This window comes from Hyaena hyaena, unplaced genomic scaffold (assembly GCF_003009895.1).
Source record: "Hyaena hyaena isolate Hyena2069 unplaced genomic scaffold, ASM300989v1 scaffold_666, whole genome shotgun sequence".
NCBI lineage: Eukaryota > Metazoa > Chordata > Mammalia > Carnivora > Hyaenidae > Hyaena > Hyaena hyaena.
The window spans coordinates 96650-115618 of record NW_024081295.1 but is presented as its reverse complement, the minus strand read 5'-3'; the positions used below and the strand labels follow the sequence as shown (position 1 = coordinate 115618).

At 35.5% G+C, this 18969-nt stretch overlaps 1 protein-coding gene across 2 annotated transcripts in view; it reads right to left on the bottom strand.

Annotated features, from left to right (window-relative positions):
* The window catches only part of NEK7 (NIMA related kinase 7), a 102409-nt gene that overhangs the window by 7694 nt on the left and 75746 nt on the right, over positions 1-18969 (bottom strand). Inside the window, exons 7-8 of one of the 2 annotated variants that reach the window (XM_039216965.1) lie at positions 17796-17890; positions 13533-13646 (exon numbers count right to left, since the gene is read on the bottom strand). In XM_039216965.1, the coding sequence (XP_039072896.1) occupies positions 13533-13646; positions 17796-17890 (209 nt within the window). The remainder of the gene's footprint in view (positions 1-13532; positions 13647-17795; positions 17891-18969) is intronic. The other variant, XM_039216966.1, reaches the window with a different exon arrangement.

Below are 18969 nucleotides of genomic sequence, written 5' to 3'. Positions count from 1 at the left end.
GCCTCCAGTTTCTCAAGCCAGAAATCTGAAATTCATACAAGACACTTCATCACACTTCCTCCCCCTTACTTAACAATCATCAACAAAGTCCTACTGTTTCCTGACTGCATTTCTTCTTGCCGCAGACTCCACTGCTTGCACTCAAGCAATAATCTTCCAGCGGACAGCTTTACCTCCAGTTTTTTCCAATCTCCCTAGCACTGCCCAAACACCAAGCTGACCACACTTCAACATTAAGCATTTCAATGGCTCCCCACTGCCCTTTAGAAAGTCTAACCATTAGCATGGTATATTATAGGCTTCTAACATTTGGCTCTTGCTTACCTTTCTAGCCTCATATTTAGCCCAAACCCCTCCTGCCTCCACCCCCACACTACACTCTAACCATAACAAAGCACTCACAGTTCTGTGTTCATGAAACTGTTTTACGCCCTGAATCTTTTGTATGTTGCTTCGCTGCTTATTATAAAGCCTCCCTCAGAATCCCCTACTCACTTGCCTGCCACCTACTCATTCTCTAGAGCCTTCCCTAAACACCCTTATTGGCATGCAGAACTTAGTATTTTCTGTGTCCTCCATCATACCTTCACATACTTTTTTTTGAGCTATAATTGACATTAACATTATATTAGTTTCAGGTGTTCACATGCTAGTGTTAAAGCCTTTACAACCCTTTATGTACTTCGTTTAGTATCTGTGTTCTCTTATTAAACTGAAAAGACCTGGAGGATGGATATTAGATGAACGGTAAGTGCTGACATGTAAATGAAAGAATGAATGGGGAACTTCTGAGTGAGGAAAAATGGAAAGGCTTTGTGGTCTTAGCAACTGAGCTAAGGTGTGAAGTGCGAATGTAATTTTGATATATTTGACAAAGGGCAGGGAAGATTCTAAGCAGAGGTAACAGAATAAACAAAGGTGCTGAGCTAAAGAAAGTGTAAGGTATATGAAAGCAATGGCAAACACTTCTGAATGACTGGAGAGCAAGCAACAGGGATGAAATGATAAACTGAGGCTAAATAAAGGAAAGGCTTAAGGAATTTAGAATCTATTGATATAGGCAACAGGAAGTCAGTACTTAAGCCAGGAGGGAGAGATCATTAAAGCTATGCTTCGGTTCGTATTTTCTTGGAATAGTCAAAGAACAAAAAGAGAGCAATGCCAGCAGAATGTTCAATTAAGTTTCTCTAAGATTTCAGGCAAGAAATATCATTCAACGGAAGTTCTCACCAGAGTGTGTGAAAGGAATAACAGAAGGAGGTAACAGAGAAGGAAGAGTGATTTCAAGGGGGCCACAGGAGCACTAAATTTTGAAGGTATTACATCTGGGGTACTGACATATTAAGATTTGGGTAGAACTGTGAATTTCTGAATTCAGGGCTTAATTCTGTATCTACACCCAGATAACTGAATTAGATATATGAAACAAGTTTTACGACTCTACCCATATCAGGATTATGAAAATAAAGGAGATAACTAGATAAAAGAGTTTAACCTATACTGAACATAATATTGCAGTGTGTGGTTCTCTTCAATACTCATGTGTTAATTTAGTTTTACTTAAGGGCAGGTATCTTTCTGGATTTAAAAAAAATCCTGTTTTTATATAGGATTTGCTATCTTACAAAATCTTCCATATCCTTTTAAAGTATTGAAATTTCTCATAACAAACTCAATTTACAGCGGGAGAAAATTAAGAACCAATTAAAAAATTAATGGTGAAACCTGAACTGAAATCCAAGTCATGTGATTTTTTAATGCAGGCCTTTGTCACCTTTGTTGAGGGCTTGCTGACTTTTATCTAAGCTGGCCTTTTGGTCTGAATTCTTCATGATGCTTAATACAGCTGTGCATGCTTAATGATTTCTTAGTAACACTAACTGGTTAAATTTTGAATCATTAGCACTATAGAGGGATATCACTTGGTTTGATATATTATCCGAATTCCAATCAAGAGAGATGAGTTATGGGGCGCCGGGGTGGCTCAGTCGGTGAAGCGTCCGACTTCGGCTTGGGTCCTGATCTCACGGTCTGTGAGTTCGAGCCCCGCGTCGGGCTCTGTGCTGACGGCTCAGAGCCTGGAGCCTGCTTCGGATTCTGTGTCTCCCTCTCTCTCTGACTCTCCCTTGTTCATGCTCTCTCAGAAATAAATAAATAAATAAATAAATAAATAAATAAATAAATAAATAAATTTAAGAAATTTAAAAAAAAAAAAGAGAGAGAGATGAGTTACTAGGTATTGATAGGAAATACCAGTTCTATGGTGGCTGCCATAGAGTAGAGAAGGTAGAATCTCAGGTGCTTTATTCAGATTCTCAGGGGTTGGTGTGACTTCCATGAACACAGTGGTGAGATGCCTCAGCTTTAATCGAGGGGGTCAAAGCTGACTTGTTTTTTGTTTTCCCTTAAGCAAATCAGCAGACTAGAATCCACCACTCTAGGTTCTTTGCAAAGAATATAAATGGTGTATTGAATATTGAAAAATTTGAATGTTAAGAGTCCTGAAAGGTGTGCTACATAGCCCCTATCAAACTCTTGTTGAGAAAATGAAAATTTAGGGAAGGCCTTGAAAGGGTTAAAAATCACCTTTATAACTTTGGATAACCTTAGCTCAATTCCTTAATCAAATTAGGCCACCAGGAGGCTGCATCGTGGGAACATACTGGTTTATCCCAACGCCAAATCACCTTTCCAAAACCATGCTTTAATGCTTGCTTTTGGCCTTTATCAAACATCACATAGGTATTTTCTGTGTAATTGTTACTAAAGACACTGCCTGGTTCATTCTTCATAGATCCTTATAGAAGATATTTCTATTATAATTTAGTGGAAAAGAACATTAGCTTCTCTGGGTAACTGGTGCATTGTCTCCTTAAAAACAGAAACAATTTACTGTTTCCCTTTGAGCCCTGACAGAAGGGCAGCAATAACCAGATGGGCAGCTCAACCACAGCAACTCTTGTTGGCCATTAGGTGAGGTGTGTTTACATTCCTTTCTATCCTTGCTTCTGAAATGGTACTTCCACTTCTATTTTAAGAACTTGGTAAGTTAAGTCTTTTATTATCAGTTATCACAATTCCTTTTTGAAAAAAAAAAGACAGACTGAACACAAAATGGGAGATTTATATAGGTCTGGATTCTTAACTGGATGCAGTTTTCCTTAATATATGTGAGATAACTACCGGTTGTTCTAAAGATACATCTAAAAAGAATTGTTAATGCAGTGGAGGAAAAATTAGTTACAACAGTCTTTGGGCAATGTTAAAAAAAAAAAAATCACAATGTAAAACTTACTTGCATGTTACAAATAGCCAGGGACTAAATTTTATACCTTTAATTATTTGGTTTAAAAATACAAATTTATATGGATCTATGAAATGTCTTGTCATACCAGATACCAATTCAAGTTATATAAATAAGGACACATCTCATCCTGTCTTCTTCTTCTTCTTTTTTTTTTAATGTTTTTATTTATTTCTAGGAGAGAGATAGAGACAGCGTGAGCAGGGGAGGGTCAGAGAGAGAGAGGGAGTCACAGACTCTGAAACAGGCTTCAGGCTCTGAGCTGGCAGTCAGCACAGAGCCCGACGTGGGGCTCGAACCCACGAACCGCGAGATCATGACCTAAGCAAAAGTCGGACGCTTAACCGACTAAGCCACCCAGGCACCCTCATCCTGTCTTCTTTTAATGTATCTAAGAGTGTAGTATCACTCTTACATGGTAGAGTTATTTGTGCCTCTGCTATAACGGCTAGGAGGATAAAATTGTCACCTACATATTAGAAATCAGGGAAGGAGTAACATTAAGAGCCGGTAGAAAAGAGGTTAAAAGTCATTCAGTAGAGGAAAAGGAAAAACTCTTACCTTTGCCAGATAGTTTCTAATTTTAAGTTGTTCAAGTAACTACCCAAATCAGGTTCATTTGGTTACTCATTGTTTCACTTTCTGCAGCCAGTCAACACATCTAGAGGCCATGTTATTTAGAAATAGATGCCCCATACAACTAGTAGTTAGTTTTTCTAGGTTTCCAGTGAAAAACTGGAATATAGTTCCCCTGAACATTGCAGATCAAAAGATCTCTATGTGCTCTACGAGGCAGCTCTGGGCTTCAACTATATGGTATTTTCCAGTACCAGAATGGAGAGAAACCCACTTCCTAAAATCATATATATATTGAGTTCCTCTCATGAATCAGGCACTATCCTGTACATTTTACATTTTTACATTGCTTAAAGAGTCAGTCTTCATAACAACTCTATGGGGTGGGCGCTCCTATGACGTTTTACAGAGGAGCAACATTCCCAAGGCCACAAAGGCAGTAAGGAGCACAGCCTGGATTTGAATTGAAGTAGTCTAGCTTCAGAGCACCGTGTTGTATATACTGCTTGAGAAAAATCTTAATGTGCAGGTTCCTTCATGACCACCTTTGCACAAAGGTGGGAGACATGCCAGATAGACAAGGATGGTTTTAGACTATTTGATTCTCTAAAAGATGCTAGCTGTAAAACTGGCTCATCTAGTTTCTAAAATAGATAAGTCCTCATATTTCATAGGCCAACTCTAGTCAAAAAGCAGACCCCTAAATCTTTTCTAGGACTCTAAAAACTTGCAATGAGATACAGGCCTACTTTATCCATTAGAAATACATTTAAATGATGGCAAAAAATGTTAGGGTTAGCATCATGATTAGAGTGACAATTTTAATGTTTTTTTTTTTTTTTTAATTTTTAGAGAGAGAGAGGGAGCATTGAGTGGGGGAGAGGGGCAAAGTTAAGAGAGAGAATCTTAAGCAGGCTCCATGCTAAGAGTGGAGCCATATGTGGGGCTCAATCCTACGACCCTGGGATCATGAACTGAGCCAAAATCAAGAGTTGGATGCTCAACTGAGCCACTTAGGTGTGCCTTAATGTTATTTCTAATCCTATTCATGTATTAAAGTGACAATAACTCCCTCCAAATAAAAAAAATTGTACTTGAATTTAACATGCAATGACTTCTTTATGTCAGATTATAAACTTACACAGTGACTGATGAATTATAAAAACTTTCTCTAAGTTTTCTCTCAGAAAGGCAACCATTAAATAATCAAAATGCAACAATTATCTTAGAGATTTACCTCAATGGTAGACTTTATATTTTTTTAAAAAGTTCCTATCAACTTCTGGAAGAAAAGAAGTTAAAAATCTTTAACATTTACCTAGTATTTTGCAAAAATTCTAAGTACAGTACCATTAACCATGTTCAAAAACATATACGTTGATACAGTAACTTAAGGGTTTTCTATATATTCCTGTATTTCAGGCTTCAATTTCTGATAACATCATTAGACAACTTGCTCAAAAGAATTTTTGTGTTTCACCTGAGGGAGTTAGCTTTTCACTTATTCCTTTATATTGTAGAAATAATGCCAAAATCAGCAGATATTACAACTTTGATAAAAATAAATAGAAGTAAAGAGGGGGAAAGGGAGAGAGGCAAACCATGAGAGACTCTTGAATGCTGACAAAAACTGAGGACTGATGGATGTGGGGGGGTGGGGGATGGGCATGGAGGAGGGCACTTGTGGGGATGAGCACTGAGGGTTATGTGGAAACTAATTTGACAATAAACTATTTGTAAAAATAAATAAATAAATAGAAGTAAAGAAACTTTTTGTGGTTTAGGGTATGTCAAAATTTTTGATTAGTTTGTATTACTAACATGTTTGTAAAAAACTGCACTTAAAAAAACTGTTTTATATGACAATTTAAAAATAAGGCAAAAGAGAGGTCTGATCACACAAAAAACATTTATAAAATCGGAAGGAAAACTGTTTAATTCAGATGTGTAAAGGAAATTTAAAAAGCAATACAGAAACATTTAAATAAGAAAAAGCATAGAGAGTGAAAATAAAATCAATTCTCTATGACATTTCTAAAGGATTATGAAATCACAGTCATATGGAAATTAATGAATATTTGTTTTAGTAAAGTGGGGAAAATACCAAAATGTATTGATTTATGTATTTCCAAAGAAATATCAAAGCATATGGGTTAGTACCAGAAATATTTAAAAGAAGAGAGTGTTAACAGTCATTGTTGTCAGGGCGATAACCCAATTATGTATCAAGTTCAGTCACGTACAGGTAATAACAATAGGGCTCTTTGTGCATTATAGCTTTAGGTCACTAACACAATTCTCAATAGAATAATAAAGACTGGCGCTATTGGTACTGTTTCTTTTTCACCCCCATCCTAATCCCTCTGAGACCAATTACGTTATATCAGCCTCCCAGATATACCCAATTTCCATCTACCCAAGGACATATTTTAGCACCCCAAAGTGGGTCTAATACATTAAAGTACACTATATTTCGGAGCTTTAGATATTTATACAAAATGATTAGGCGTACCCAACTTGTACACCAAAGCGTCACTTGCGATTGACTTGGGGTGGAGGGAGAAGGGAAAAGAAAGCAATCTTTCACAGATATAAGGTAATGTAATGTCTATATTTCACAACTGAAGATCATTCAGTGTGTCTTTTGAAAACTGTTAAAGTCTTACAGAAAGTTACATGGTTTTATAGGATCCCACAGGAGATGTGAAATATAGGGCACCGTTTTGGATTCATGTCTTCAAGGAGCAAGTCCCCTGTGTCACTTCAGAAGCATAAGTGAACAAAGGGCCTACTTAAATATATTTTTAAACAAAAATGGAACATTCAAAGCTTAAAGAGCTAATCTTATATGGCAACTCTACATAAAGTGGTCAATTGATATTATAAATGGTGAGAAGAGTTAACTTACTAAACCCATTTTTTAAGAAGGAAAATCAAACAATATTAACAGTGTTCGAGATAATACCCAATGTTAAGTTAATCTTAATAAATAATGGCACAGTTATATATTTATTTTTATAAATAGTCTCAACTCATTTAGCATTGGATTATGTGGTTATAAGGAGTACAGAAATATTTGTGAAAACAGATTTAGCTCCAAACATTAATTGTGCCATTTATTTTAATGTCTCTCATTTAAATATTCCTGGGATAGTGTATTAGAAAGTTTCCTCCAGCACAAATTTAAATAACATGGTTCAGTTTGACTAACAACTCCAGGAAATATATACAGTTCTATTAAAAGTCATGAATCTGGCAACTGTAAACTATGTAGACTCCTCCAATGAATAAAAAAGTTTTATAAATTTAGTTTAACTTCAAAGTATGCAAAAATAATAATCTGTACCTGAGACTCTTATCTTTTTTCCCCCTTATATACACAAAGTAGCAGCTCTTATATGACTAAAACAAAGGTCATGTTTTTGTTATGGACGCAGATTTCAAAATAGGCTTCTTTAAACATATTCTGAGTTTAAATATAATATAAACAAGTTATTTATTAAACGTTAGGTGAAAAAATTCAGTTATAGTTTTCAGCACTCATCCTTCTTTAAGAGTAACTCTTTGGAAAATAAATTTTACCTTATTAGTAAAATTGTGACAAACTGTAACACTATTTGATTGGTAGAGTATGGATCAATGTATCTGCTATCTTAGTGGAAACGTGTGTAGTTTCTACATACTCTAAGATGTAAAAATAACACTATCCTTCTGCAAATGGCTTGCTCATTCTTTCATTATTACATGCCCCCTCCCCCGCTGCCCTGCCCCTGGTTATCACAAGGCAGAGGGAAGCAGATTCCATATAAACATGGTAGGTAAAAACAGAGAAAAGAAAGACTAAAAAATGTTAAGTCTGATGGTAGAAGGAAGTCATGAAACGCTCGCTCACACAACACCTGAGAGTTTACTTCAGGCTGTGTGATACTGTAGCACGCGCAGTGGGATGCGATGAGTTGGAGGCACGATAGTGTCTAGTCTAGTAGTGGCCCTGACACTACCTGGCTCTCTATTTGCTCATATGTGAAATGGGAAGAATGTTCACTGCCTTTATTTCTTTAACAGGAAAGGTCTTACATGGCTTAAAAAAATGGTGACTTCTAAGTTGATAAAAAATCAGTATTCCAATTTTATTTAAAGCCATGTAAATATATTTATACTCTACATGAACCTATAGATATCTGAAATCCGTTTGGTTCAACTAAATATTTTTTAATTTATACATAATCAAATATAGAAAAAGCACTGTACTTTTTAATCTTTATATTTTAAATACCCTGGAAAAATCAAGACCTGTCTCAAGAATAACTAAAATGGTGCTGGAAATTCTTAATGCATTTAAGTAAAGTTGGGTAAACTATTCCTGGAAGGCAGAAAGGTAGAACAATTACCCCCTCCTGCTCTCCATTTCGAAAGAAAGAAAAGAAAAGAAAAGAAAAGAAAAGAAAAGAAAAGAAAGAAAGAAAGAAAGAAAGAAAGAAAGAAAGAAAGAAAGAAAGAAAGAAAGAAAAGAAAGAAAGAAAGAAAGAGAGAGAGAGAGAGAAAGAGAGAAAGAGAGAAAGAGAGAAAGAAAGAGAGGAAGGAAGGAAGGAAGGGAGGGAGGGAGGGAGGAAGAAAAGGAGGGACATTGGAATGGAGGCTAAAGTAAAAATGAAAGTTTGTTATTTATGAGGTAAAAGTTTATGAGAGTTCATTCATTCTCCATTAGTTCTGATTGGATGTGACCTTTTGGCTTGGTATTTTAGAAGATAATTGCATACTTGAGAAGTAGTCCCATTCATTGATTTTTAATAAGAATAGACACCTTTCTATCTGTGAGCAGGAGACACAAAAGTGGCAAAATGAACACATTTAATGTACAAGAGAAGCATTAAATAATCTGGAAATTGATTATGAGCTCAATAATTCTACTTCCAAAATTATATTTTGGCTTCTCCATGTATAAAAAGAAGCCCTACTGAGTTAGCAAGTTTTCAAAAATATAATTAGAAGATAACCACAGATACTGACAGATACGGTATCCGACAGAAGATTTTGTTTACAATGACCTTAAACTGACTTGGAAGCTGGTAAATATCTGCTCTGGCAAGTCAGCACAGATGGACAAGAGCTACTACAATGTAGCTGACTTCATTCAGGAAGTTTCTACCCTTTCACCCATGTTCTATATAGGTGTTTAAATTTGTTTCTGCACAAAGTATTGTTTTTTCAAATCCTGAGTTTAATTTCTACTTTCTCGGGGTGCCTGGGGGGCTTAGTCGGTTAAGCGTCCGACTTTCGCTTAGGTCATGATCTTGCGGTTCGTGGGTTCGAGCCCTGTGTCGGGCTCTGTGCTGACTGCCAGCTCAGAGCCTGGAGCCTATTTCAGAGTCTGTATCTCCCTCTCTCTCTGACCCTCCCCTGCTCATGCTGTCTCTCTCTCTCTCTCCTAGAAATAAATAAAAAATATTTTTTAAAAAATGTCTACTTTCTCAAACCAAGGTCACCTTTATTCTCCCTATTTATTTCCATGTTTCACTTTAGTCTGCTTGACTCAACTTCCCAGAACTTCCTTCCAAGCTTATCTGTTCAAACCTAAAATGGTGACAAGTTTCCCAAAAGCAACCCCCAAGGTACAATTCTGTTTAGTCTTTGTCCTGTCTTCTCTATTTAATTAAGAATTTTTTACAATAAATAAAAAGTGTTGAAAGAGATAGAATTTCCACTCTGCATGATATTAATGCTCGGATTTTCAAAAAATATATTGGCTAAAAAGAATTCAGCACAGAGTCACACTTTATACTTTGTAAATAACTGTCAATATTAACTATTCACTGTTGTTTTGCAACTTAAGAGTCATGAGATAACTCAGTGAACAACAGTGAAAATGCATACTTTTGATGACCACTCCTGTGGCTCTTAAATTAAATACTGAAACTGACGGAAAAAAATCCATTTGTCTTATTTTCCAATAAATGGACACTGGGCATTCCAAAATGATGCTGCTTGTTGATAAGAATGAAAAATCATAGGGTGGGTAAAATCAATAAAATAAAATCATCATAGCCTCTGGCCTGTCTTTTGAGTAATTGTCTGCCTTTACTGGATGGAAAGAAAGTTCTTTGAAGAAGTTTTTTCATTCATCTAATTGTCAAATAATGGGTGCATTTATCTTTTTCATTTATGCCTTTAATCTCACTCTTTCACGTCCTCATTCCATCAATCAATCGCTGAACCTTTTTAATATGCCAGGCCCCAGAGATACACAGATAAAAAGCAGTTACTGCTACTTGGGAGCAGGAACTAGACTGTCTGGAGGTGGGAGGTAGGGGCTGGGTTTAAAGAAATGACTGCCATGCAGTGTATTGACAAGGGAGGAGGGTATGGGGAGAGAAGAAAAGGGAGTAAGAAAACAGTGCGGGAGAGGATGCCCAAGCTTTGCTTCAAAGAGAGAAGTTCACCTGGTAAAGAACATGGAAAGGGGGATTTCAGAAAGAGGAAATGGAACCCATAAAATCATGGAAACTCATGGAACTCTGAGGAGAACCTGCACTGCGAGAGGTAGGGAAAGAAGAGAGTATCCTGTGATCAGTAAGTCTGGATAGATAAGCCAGGATCAGATTATAGGGGTCCTTTTGAGTCATAATTCCTTGTACATAGTAAATGTTCAATAAATGTTAACTTCACGGATGTTAATTGCATAACAGCAACAATGTCACGTTTAAACCTAAGAGATATCTAAGGAAAAATATCTGTCTTTTCAACTCAAGACTTTTATGGCTTTAAATACAGTAGTTCCCAGGGATACACGAATGAGATCGTTACTGGAAAAAGAAAGAACACTGAACACCAAAAGCTATTGTTTGCCATAAACAAAAATACTTTACGAAGCTATAAAATATACATATCCCAATATGAGTCATGCACAGCGGACATATTTCAATCTATAGCCCTAATCACTTGTACAGAATGATAACAGGATCATTCAAAAGGAAAGATTTGACATACAGGCTTATTCTTCCGAAGGATACTATTTCTCCTTTTTGGTTTGTAATGCTTGAATATAAGAAATAAAAAACACACCAAACCTTTAAATTCTGAATTCTCCTAACTGGAATGACTATACCTAGAAACCAACCTTATAGAGTTCCTTATTCCTGTTGACCAAGGCTGGTTGGCGGGCATGGCTACTATTTTTATGAAATGCTCCCTTCGAAACCTCTTTGGGCAGGAGCCTTAACAATGTAGCAGTAGCTAAAATCAAGTTGATAAGCTTCCAAATAGATATTTAGTGGGAAATTAACTTGCTGAAATTTTTTTATTTTTCAAACATTTACAGGGACTGCTATGGATTTAGCTATAAAATGGACACTTAGCGAACTGGTCCTTTAATTAAAAGTTCGTCATTTAAAAACTTTATACTTCACTTTTCATTGTTTCATGTTAAAAAAACTAAATGGCAATTTGAACTTTTAAAGGCTCTAAAAAGCCTACTATCTAAGGAAATATTTGAGATACCATTAAAGCATAACAGCATCAAATCTGTTCAGGTTTTTTGCTACCATAAATTCTGAGTAATTATTTTACAGAGTTCCTACTTAAGGGGAGAAAATATTTATTAGCACATCTGCATTTCAAAGCTCTTGTTCTGAGAACTTTTCTATATAACTGAACAGATTAGAGTAACATTATTAGTCTCTATTTTTCTTATCTCATTTCTTTAGTAAGAATTCATTTCCATGTTTACCTAGTTTAATAGCCTTCTATTTCACCACAGCATCCAGAGAGATTTTACCAATATGAGAAACTGCACTGTCTTCTTTGGAAAGTACCCCATATAGCATGTTGTGCTTTATATCTCTTTTTGAGACTGGCGACTATATGGGGTGAGGTAAAAAGTGGAATCTATTTTCCTTTCCCAACTCTAAGACCTTCTATCTGGGCCAGACTTTGATATTTGCCCCTTGGCTGAGAATCCGCATATCCAACTTCACACTTAGCTGCGGTGAAGTAGCCCTGCAGGCAGGCCGACTTCAACGAACCACTAGTGGTATCATCATTAAAATCCTGCTGAAGGTCACCATGGTAACCGCCTGCTGAGGCTTCACTGCTGCACTCGGCATCTCCTAATCAGCTACCATGTGAAATGCAAATTCAGACAGTCTGAAAATTAGTCAAGAAGAATAGGGGATGAGGATGCAGATATGTGAAATATTCATGCGCTTCATGGAAAAAAGAAGACAGCATGAATGACACAACAAAGAGCGGCCCCTGACATTCTTGCCATCATTTTGCATTATTGTTCACACCCTACTGTATTTCCAGGCCTATCGTTCTGAAGTTGGTTTTGTGAAATGCCGTATTTATATTCCATACCCAAAATAGTAATTAAAAATGGCTAACATAATAGCGTTAACATCAAATAAGGGTAATACTTCTAAATTATCATCCCTGCCTTATCAGAGTTTATTTTAATTACTTGAATACAAAGGCTATGAAACAAACAACAACAACAACAACAACAACAACAACAGGCATGAGGGATTATTAGTATCAAAACCACAGGGAAAAAAGGTACTTAAAGTATTCTAGGACCTCAAATGCTTTCCATATGCTAAAAATTCTTTAGAGAGATTATTCAAGTTACATTGACTCAATCTTCCTCGTATAAAACTAAAACCGATTCCTATTCATTTCAAGACAGAGTGACAAGACTGCCTAATAAGTGAATGTTATAATTGTTTTATATTTTTTCTTTGCTCCTTGCCATTTCCCTTGGGCAAAAAATCTGTTGCTCATGAGAGGGTGAGATGTCCTAACTCAAGACAGTGTTTTCTCTGGGTACGTTCCCCAGTAAGCTTTCCAAAAAGACTTATGTGAACACATTTAGTTAACCCAAGATAGTGCTGTTCTGCCTATCTTCTGCTTACATTCTGCCAAAATGGGAAAGGTTTTGCTCAATAAAAATCTGTATGTTGGGTAGAGCCAAAACAACTTACTTCGATGAACTACCAAAGCAAGACAAGGATTCAGACTCAGATTTTAATACAGTAAAGTTTTCTAAAATTTTCAATCCCGCCCAATATACACTTTAACATGTCCACTAATGACAACCTCCAAACATTTCCCACAGGGACTTGACTGCAACAGTGACAGGTGAGATATGGTCAAAGGAGGGAGGGTTAACTCCGAAGGAACAAGGTGGAGACACGTAAAGCTAAAAGATGTATGTTTCAAACTGTGGAAAACATGGATGAGAGGGACGTTCTGCCCAAATACAAAGTTGTAACTGTTGGTCTGAGACTGTGAGAGTGAGTTGAGCAGTTGCCTTATTAAGACGGCACCAGCCATGTTGGTCAGCGAGAGCCGAGGTCTGAGCCCAGATTCTGCCCTTTGCCGTGTTCAGTATGCCGCCAAGTCAGCTACTCTTCTTGTCACACCTAAGAACTGACCGATTTCACACCACATGCTGGGCTGTGTTCCACTCCACTTTAGGAACTGCAGAGTCAACCCTTTAAACAGTCTCCAAGAGAAGGAAAACAGAATGAAAAGTACAAGTTCTGCCACCACACTTGTCATTTGTGTTTCTGGATTAAAAAAAAAATTCCTTAATAAAATGCAAACGTTAGCAAAATGAACAACAGATAAACACATGGACTGAAAAAGGACTTACATCCTCTGAATAGTGATCTGAAGGAAGAGGTGGGTAGTCACACTGTTCTATCTTCTTACACAGCGAGTACAAATTCATTTTGTCACCATAGAAAGGACTCTGTAATGCAGCCATCTGCAAAATGCTCCCAATGAAACTGATATAGTTACATGGTAACTTTTAAAGGTGATTTCATCAAGTCTATGACATGGGGGGTAGAAAATAACTACAAATACTTTAAATACAGTTATTTGGTCAATCTGATTTTTATGAATATTTCTTTCTGAGAATTATCTGGTAAGTTTTAAAAATCTTATTACAATTTTTGGTTATATCTGTCAACATTTAAAATTCCATAAGGGAGAAATGGTTAGTGTATGTACACACACACACACACACACACACACACACACACACACACACAATCATACATACATATATCACCTAAACCAATATTAAGAAAAATAACAAAAAGGAACTTAAAACTCTTTGTAAATATAATGCTATAAAAAACAACTAATCCATCTCATGACTAAACAGACATCAATGGTATATATCAACCATGCAACGGTCAAAATATCACAAAATGAAACTGAAATTGAAAATGCATTATAATCTAAGCAATGGTTTCGGGAGTAGAGTGTACAGCATTTCATCCTGCGTGACAGTTTCTGTAAGGAAGGGTTATTCTGAGAAGAAAAACAATGCCTTCCAATCTGAATGTTATAACTGATTCTCAAGAAGTTTACAATGAACTAGAACTTCTTTTCTTTTGAGAATGTCTCAAAAACACTAAATATGTTCAAAAGCTCTCTGAGTCATAGCGGCTACTTCAAGGCATCCAAATGAGATTTCTATGTAGAAAAAAAAAAAAGACTCAAAGAATGATCAACTCTAAAGAAGACATTATTGAATTTAAATTTATTTTCAGACAAGGTTCTAACTTGACATTTAAAGTGCAAGCAAGTACTGTGGTAAGCAGGGTTACAAACTAAAAAATTCAATTTAAAATGTTCGCATCCTGTTCAAAACCTTCTAAATCTTTGAACCGCAGCAGCAAGAATACAACACGGAGTGTGAGGCTGCCCCAAAGTCAGTCACCCTTTTCTACATGTGCTAATAAGTTTGATTTTGGAAGGACAATGTGTACATTCCCCAGACAGGCAGAGTGTGTGTGAAACACGCTAGTCCATGCTGTGCTACTCAGTGAGCGTCAGTGGGGACAGGACAAGCTGAAAATGGCTCTCATCTGTCTTCTGGTGCTCCAGACAGAGCTTTAACTCCTTCAGAGCCTTAAGCGAGGAGGGGACGGCACTGGAAATCAAACCTGCAAAGTAGCTTGCCACAGTTTCACCTAGCCTACATTTTATATAAAACCCACATAAACCCATATGAAACCACCTCAGGAATGGTTGTTCCACATGAGGAGAAAAAAGTAAAAGCAATATGAGTGGCCCTAAACATATAAAACCTTCCATCTGTGAGGAAATTTCTCGAAGAGGAGCCATCAAGAATGATCACGTTTCTTGTTTTGTTTAAAATGCAAGGACACTTTATGATAGAGAATTATAAATACCACCTTAAAAATACACCATATATAAACTATATAGTCTTTCCACATTTGCAAAAAACCCTACGTAAATGTACATTTATTCATTATCATATGCTAGGAGTTCATTACAGTACTTTTGTCTCAATACTGCAGAGTGTTAAAAAAAAGAAAAAACAAACCTGAATGTCCCCTAAGGAGTTAAAACAGGAATAGTATATTTTCATGCATCTCCTGCTTTGACAGATGAAAAATGTCAACTGTCCTGTTTTTATTTTCAAGCTTTTGCACTATTCATCTGGTTCATTAGTGCATCTCGATGCTGCCCCTGACAGCTGCTCGCCCTCTCCTCCCAGCAGCTGAATTTTTCAGGCTAATTTGATCCTCTACACTGAGACGATCGCTAGAATGATTGACTTGCTCCCTGACCTCCAGGGTCTGACTTTCCTGATTAGTATTCTGGGGGTGTTGGAGGGACGAAAGCCCACTGTCTGTCTTCGGGGCTGGTGGCAGCTCTCTTTTTTTTTGAACTGTAAGCCACCAACCTACAACCCTAGAAGGATGCAATTGCTGCACTGAACAATAAAAGGAAATGTGTAAAACCTACTTTTCCATGTAAAGGTCCATGTAGCAAAAGCACAGCATCTTGATTTTAATTAGTAAAGTCTACTTTGTTGCATATCAATTAAAACTGTACTGCTAGGGTTTTTTTTTTTTTTTTTTTTGAGGTTTCAGGAATATTTGAAAGTCTAATTTTCTGAGTTTAAAATACATTTTCAAAAAAGCTTCCTGCTCCTTCATTGTTAAGAGTAAATTCTTAGTGGGATATAATATAAAATGTCTCAGAGAGGTTGTGGCCAATTTTTGAAAGATTAATTGCTTGGTATTTCTATTAACATTATATGGAAACATAACTAACTGGAAGAAGACAGAACCTAAAGGTAAATTAAATCTTTAGAAAAATTTTAGTCCCTTCTGCATGAGTTGCACAGAGGAACTGAGAAAATTTACTGAGATGAGAACTAACATTATAATGATAAGTACTTGAACTCAAAATCATCCAAAACTCATGGATGTAGGAGTGTCCAAAGAAATAAATTCTATTTTGGTGGTCATTTTAAATATACATAAAAATGAGACACTGCCTCTCAAAGGCAAATCCAAAATGTGAAGAATTATTTCATTTCTGATGTAAGAGTCTAGTGGCCCTAAAAGAATTAGACAAACTTCTCTAAAAGCATTTATTACCTTAATTGAACTTTTTCTTTTTCATTGCTAAATTTCATCTTGCTAGTGCAAACCAATTTGTCATTTACCTTTAGACGTTTAAAAGGAAAATGTCGCTTTGATAATATAAGACTATGACATAAAGAAATCTAATGTTACCTAAACAAATATGAAATATTTAAAAATGTACAAAGTGACATTTAAACATTGCAACTTAATATAATCAAAATCAATTCTTTTCAGCATTGTATCAAATTAGTGAGCATAATCTCTTTTAATCTCTAGTGCATACATAAAAACATATTTTGTCATATCACTGATTCATAATTTTTCATAATAATAATTATCCTAGGAATGTTCTCTAAGAGTATTTAAAAAGCCATTCTTTAGAGCGGTCATTAGTCACTTTGGTAGGAAGAAAAAAATAATCTCAGGTTTTTTAAGTTAAGGAAATTTGAAAGTGTAACTATAATATAATAAAGATCATGATACACATTAAAAAAAAGAAACCTTCTGTTGCTGTACTTCCAAGTAATGGTTGGACAATTAAAACAGATGATCTCATCATATATTTCATTTCAATCAGGAGGACAGGAACACAAAATATAGAGTAAGAAATACAGGGGTTTCTATCTATCCACATTAGATTTCTTTTGCATGCATTAAAACATGAAAATGATTCCCTGTATTATTTTCCTTCATTTTATTTTATTAAAATAGTGACTTAGATGTAGACTAACCTTTAATTAACAGCTCTGACTTAAAACCTGTGTCACTTGGAAAATGATACCATTTGATTAAAACATAAATTTACAGAAGTGACTAGTCTTGAGTACTTTTTCATACCATTACTCTATAATGTGGATGTAAAACATGCTCATAATATGCTTTTCTTCTACCCATACAAATCACTGCATTGCAGTATTTGCTAGAGGATCTATTAGATGATTTCCATTTTCCTTTGATAAATTATCAACAGAACAGGAGAGAGATTATCTCACTAAGCTTTACCAATACAACTGTTTACTCATGGAAACAAAATTAAGTGATAACCTAGAAAAATTATCTATTTACCTACTATCCTTAAAGCTGAATCAGTCTCTGTAAGAGTGAAAGAGTACTGAAAAAGATATTTAACCATACTTTCATGTCTCATTTCATTATACCTCCCCTGCTATGCATGGGTAAGCAGGTTATTTTACGGATGTTCAAACGTACATTTTTATAAATAAGATATGCAGAAAAACATCATATTAACATTAAAAACGTTTTTAAAATAAAATTCTCACCAGAAGGAAACAATTTAAAAATATTTAGAGGAAAAAAGTATGCAAAAATGTATAAATGCCATCACAAAAACAGTTACTCAGTCAATGAATTAACCTTTCATAACTAAAAAGCGAATTCTTAAATATCATTCAGAAATAAAATAAGTGTATACTATAAGGATAGAGGAAATATGGTTAACTAAAATACATCAATATGTGGAACTTATCAACATTACCTACCTCATACAGTAGACAGCCAAGAGACCAGATGTCAGATTTGAAGTTGTATCCATTTTCATGGATTCTCTCTGGAGACATGTAATAAGGTGTACCCACTGCAAAAGACAAACCAAACAAAACCAGAGGTGTATAAAAATGAAGATGCAGCTGTGGAAAGAAATTTTCTACACAAAATTCTAGATTAATAAATATCACCAAAATAATTCATTAGAATCAGGAAATTATTTTGCGAATAATTAAAACTTTTTAACTTCCTCTACTCCCTGACCCTTACACAGCACAGAACATCTATCCTGTATTAAAAAGGGTGTGGTGAGTTGAACTTTATTTCCTTTTGATCAGTCCAGGGAGAATCTTGGGAGCATAACTAAAGGAAAACCAAGGAATTCTAACAAGAAAATCTACTTAAGTGATTCACATTGGCTTCATTTCTTTAGTTAAGAAAAATATGGCTTGCATACCTCAAATAATCAAGCACGATGGTATAATCACTTACTTAATATAAACATTAATATATAACAATTTAGTAGAGTGTATATAAATAAGTCATGCCCATTAACTTTAATAGAAACATCCCTTATAACACAGCTGTAGTGCTTAAAATTATGAATGATATAGTCATTAACTTTCTGTATCCTATCTACTACCACTTTAGAAAGAATAGAACAGACGTTTGTGCATCAAAGGGTTATACAATAACATATGTGAATGGTCATGGACATCCCCAGAAAAATGTCTGAGTTATTACTACTGAGACTTTTTTAAAGACAAGAAACCCTAGATAATTTTATTTTTGTTTCTTTTGATGTGCTTATACATGTTTCCCGTTTTTATGGCCAGTTTAGAAAATGCTCACATAACAAATGATAATGTAATAAATTAATATTTATTAAACATTTAAAAATAAGCAAAGGCATATCAGTTATTTTTCGAAGGGTAAAAACATTTAAGTGACTTTCAAAGTAACTCTCTTCAATTTCAGCGGTAGATGGCTGCTTCACCATCATTAGCCTACAGGCTATTTATTTATTATTTATTTATTTATTTATTTATTTATTTTTGCCAAATAGAGACCCAAAGTTTGAGAATGATATTTTGGAATTTTACTTGCTTGAGGCAACGCCTACCAAAAAGATGCTGTTACTCACGGAGAGAAGGGCATTCCCCTTTTTCT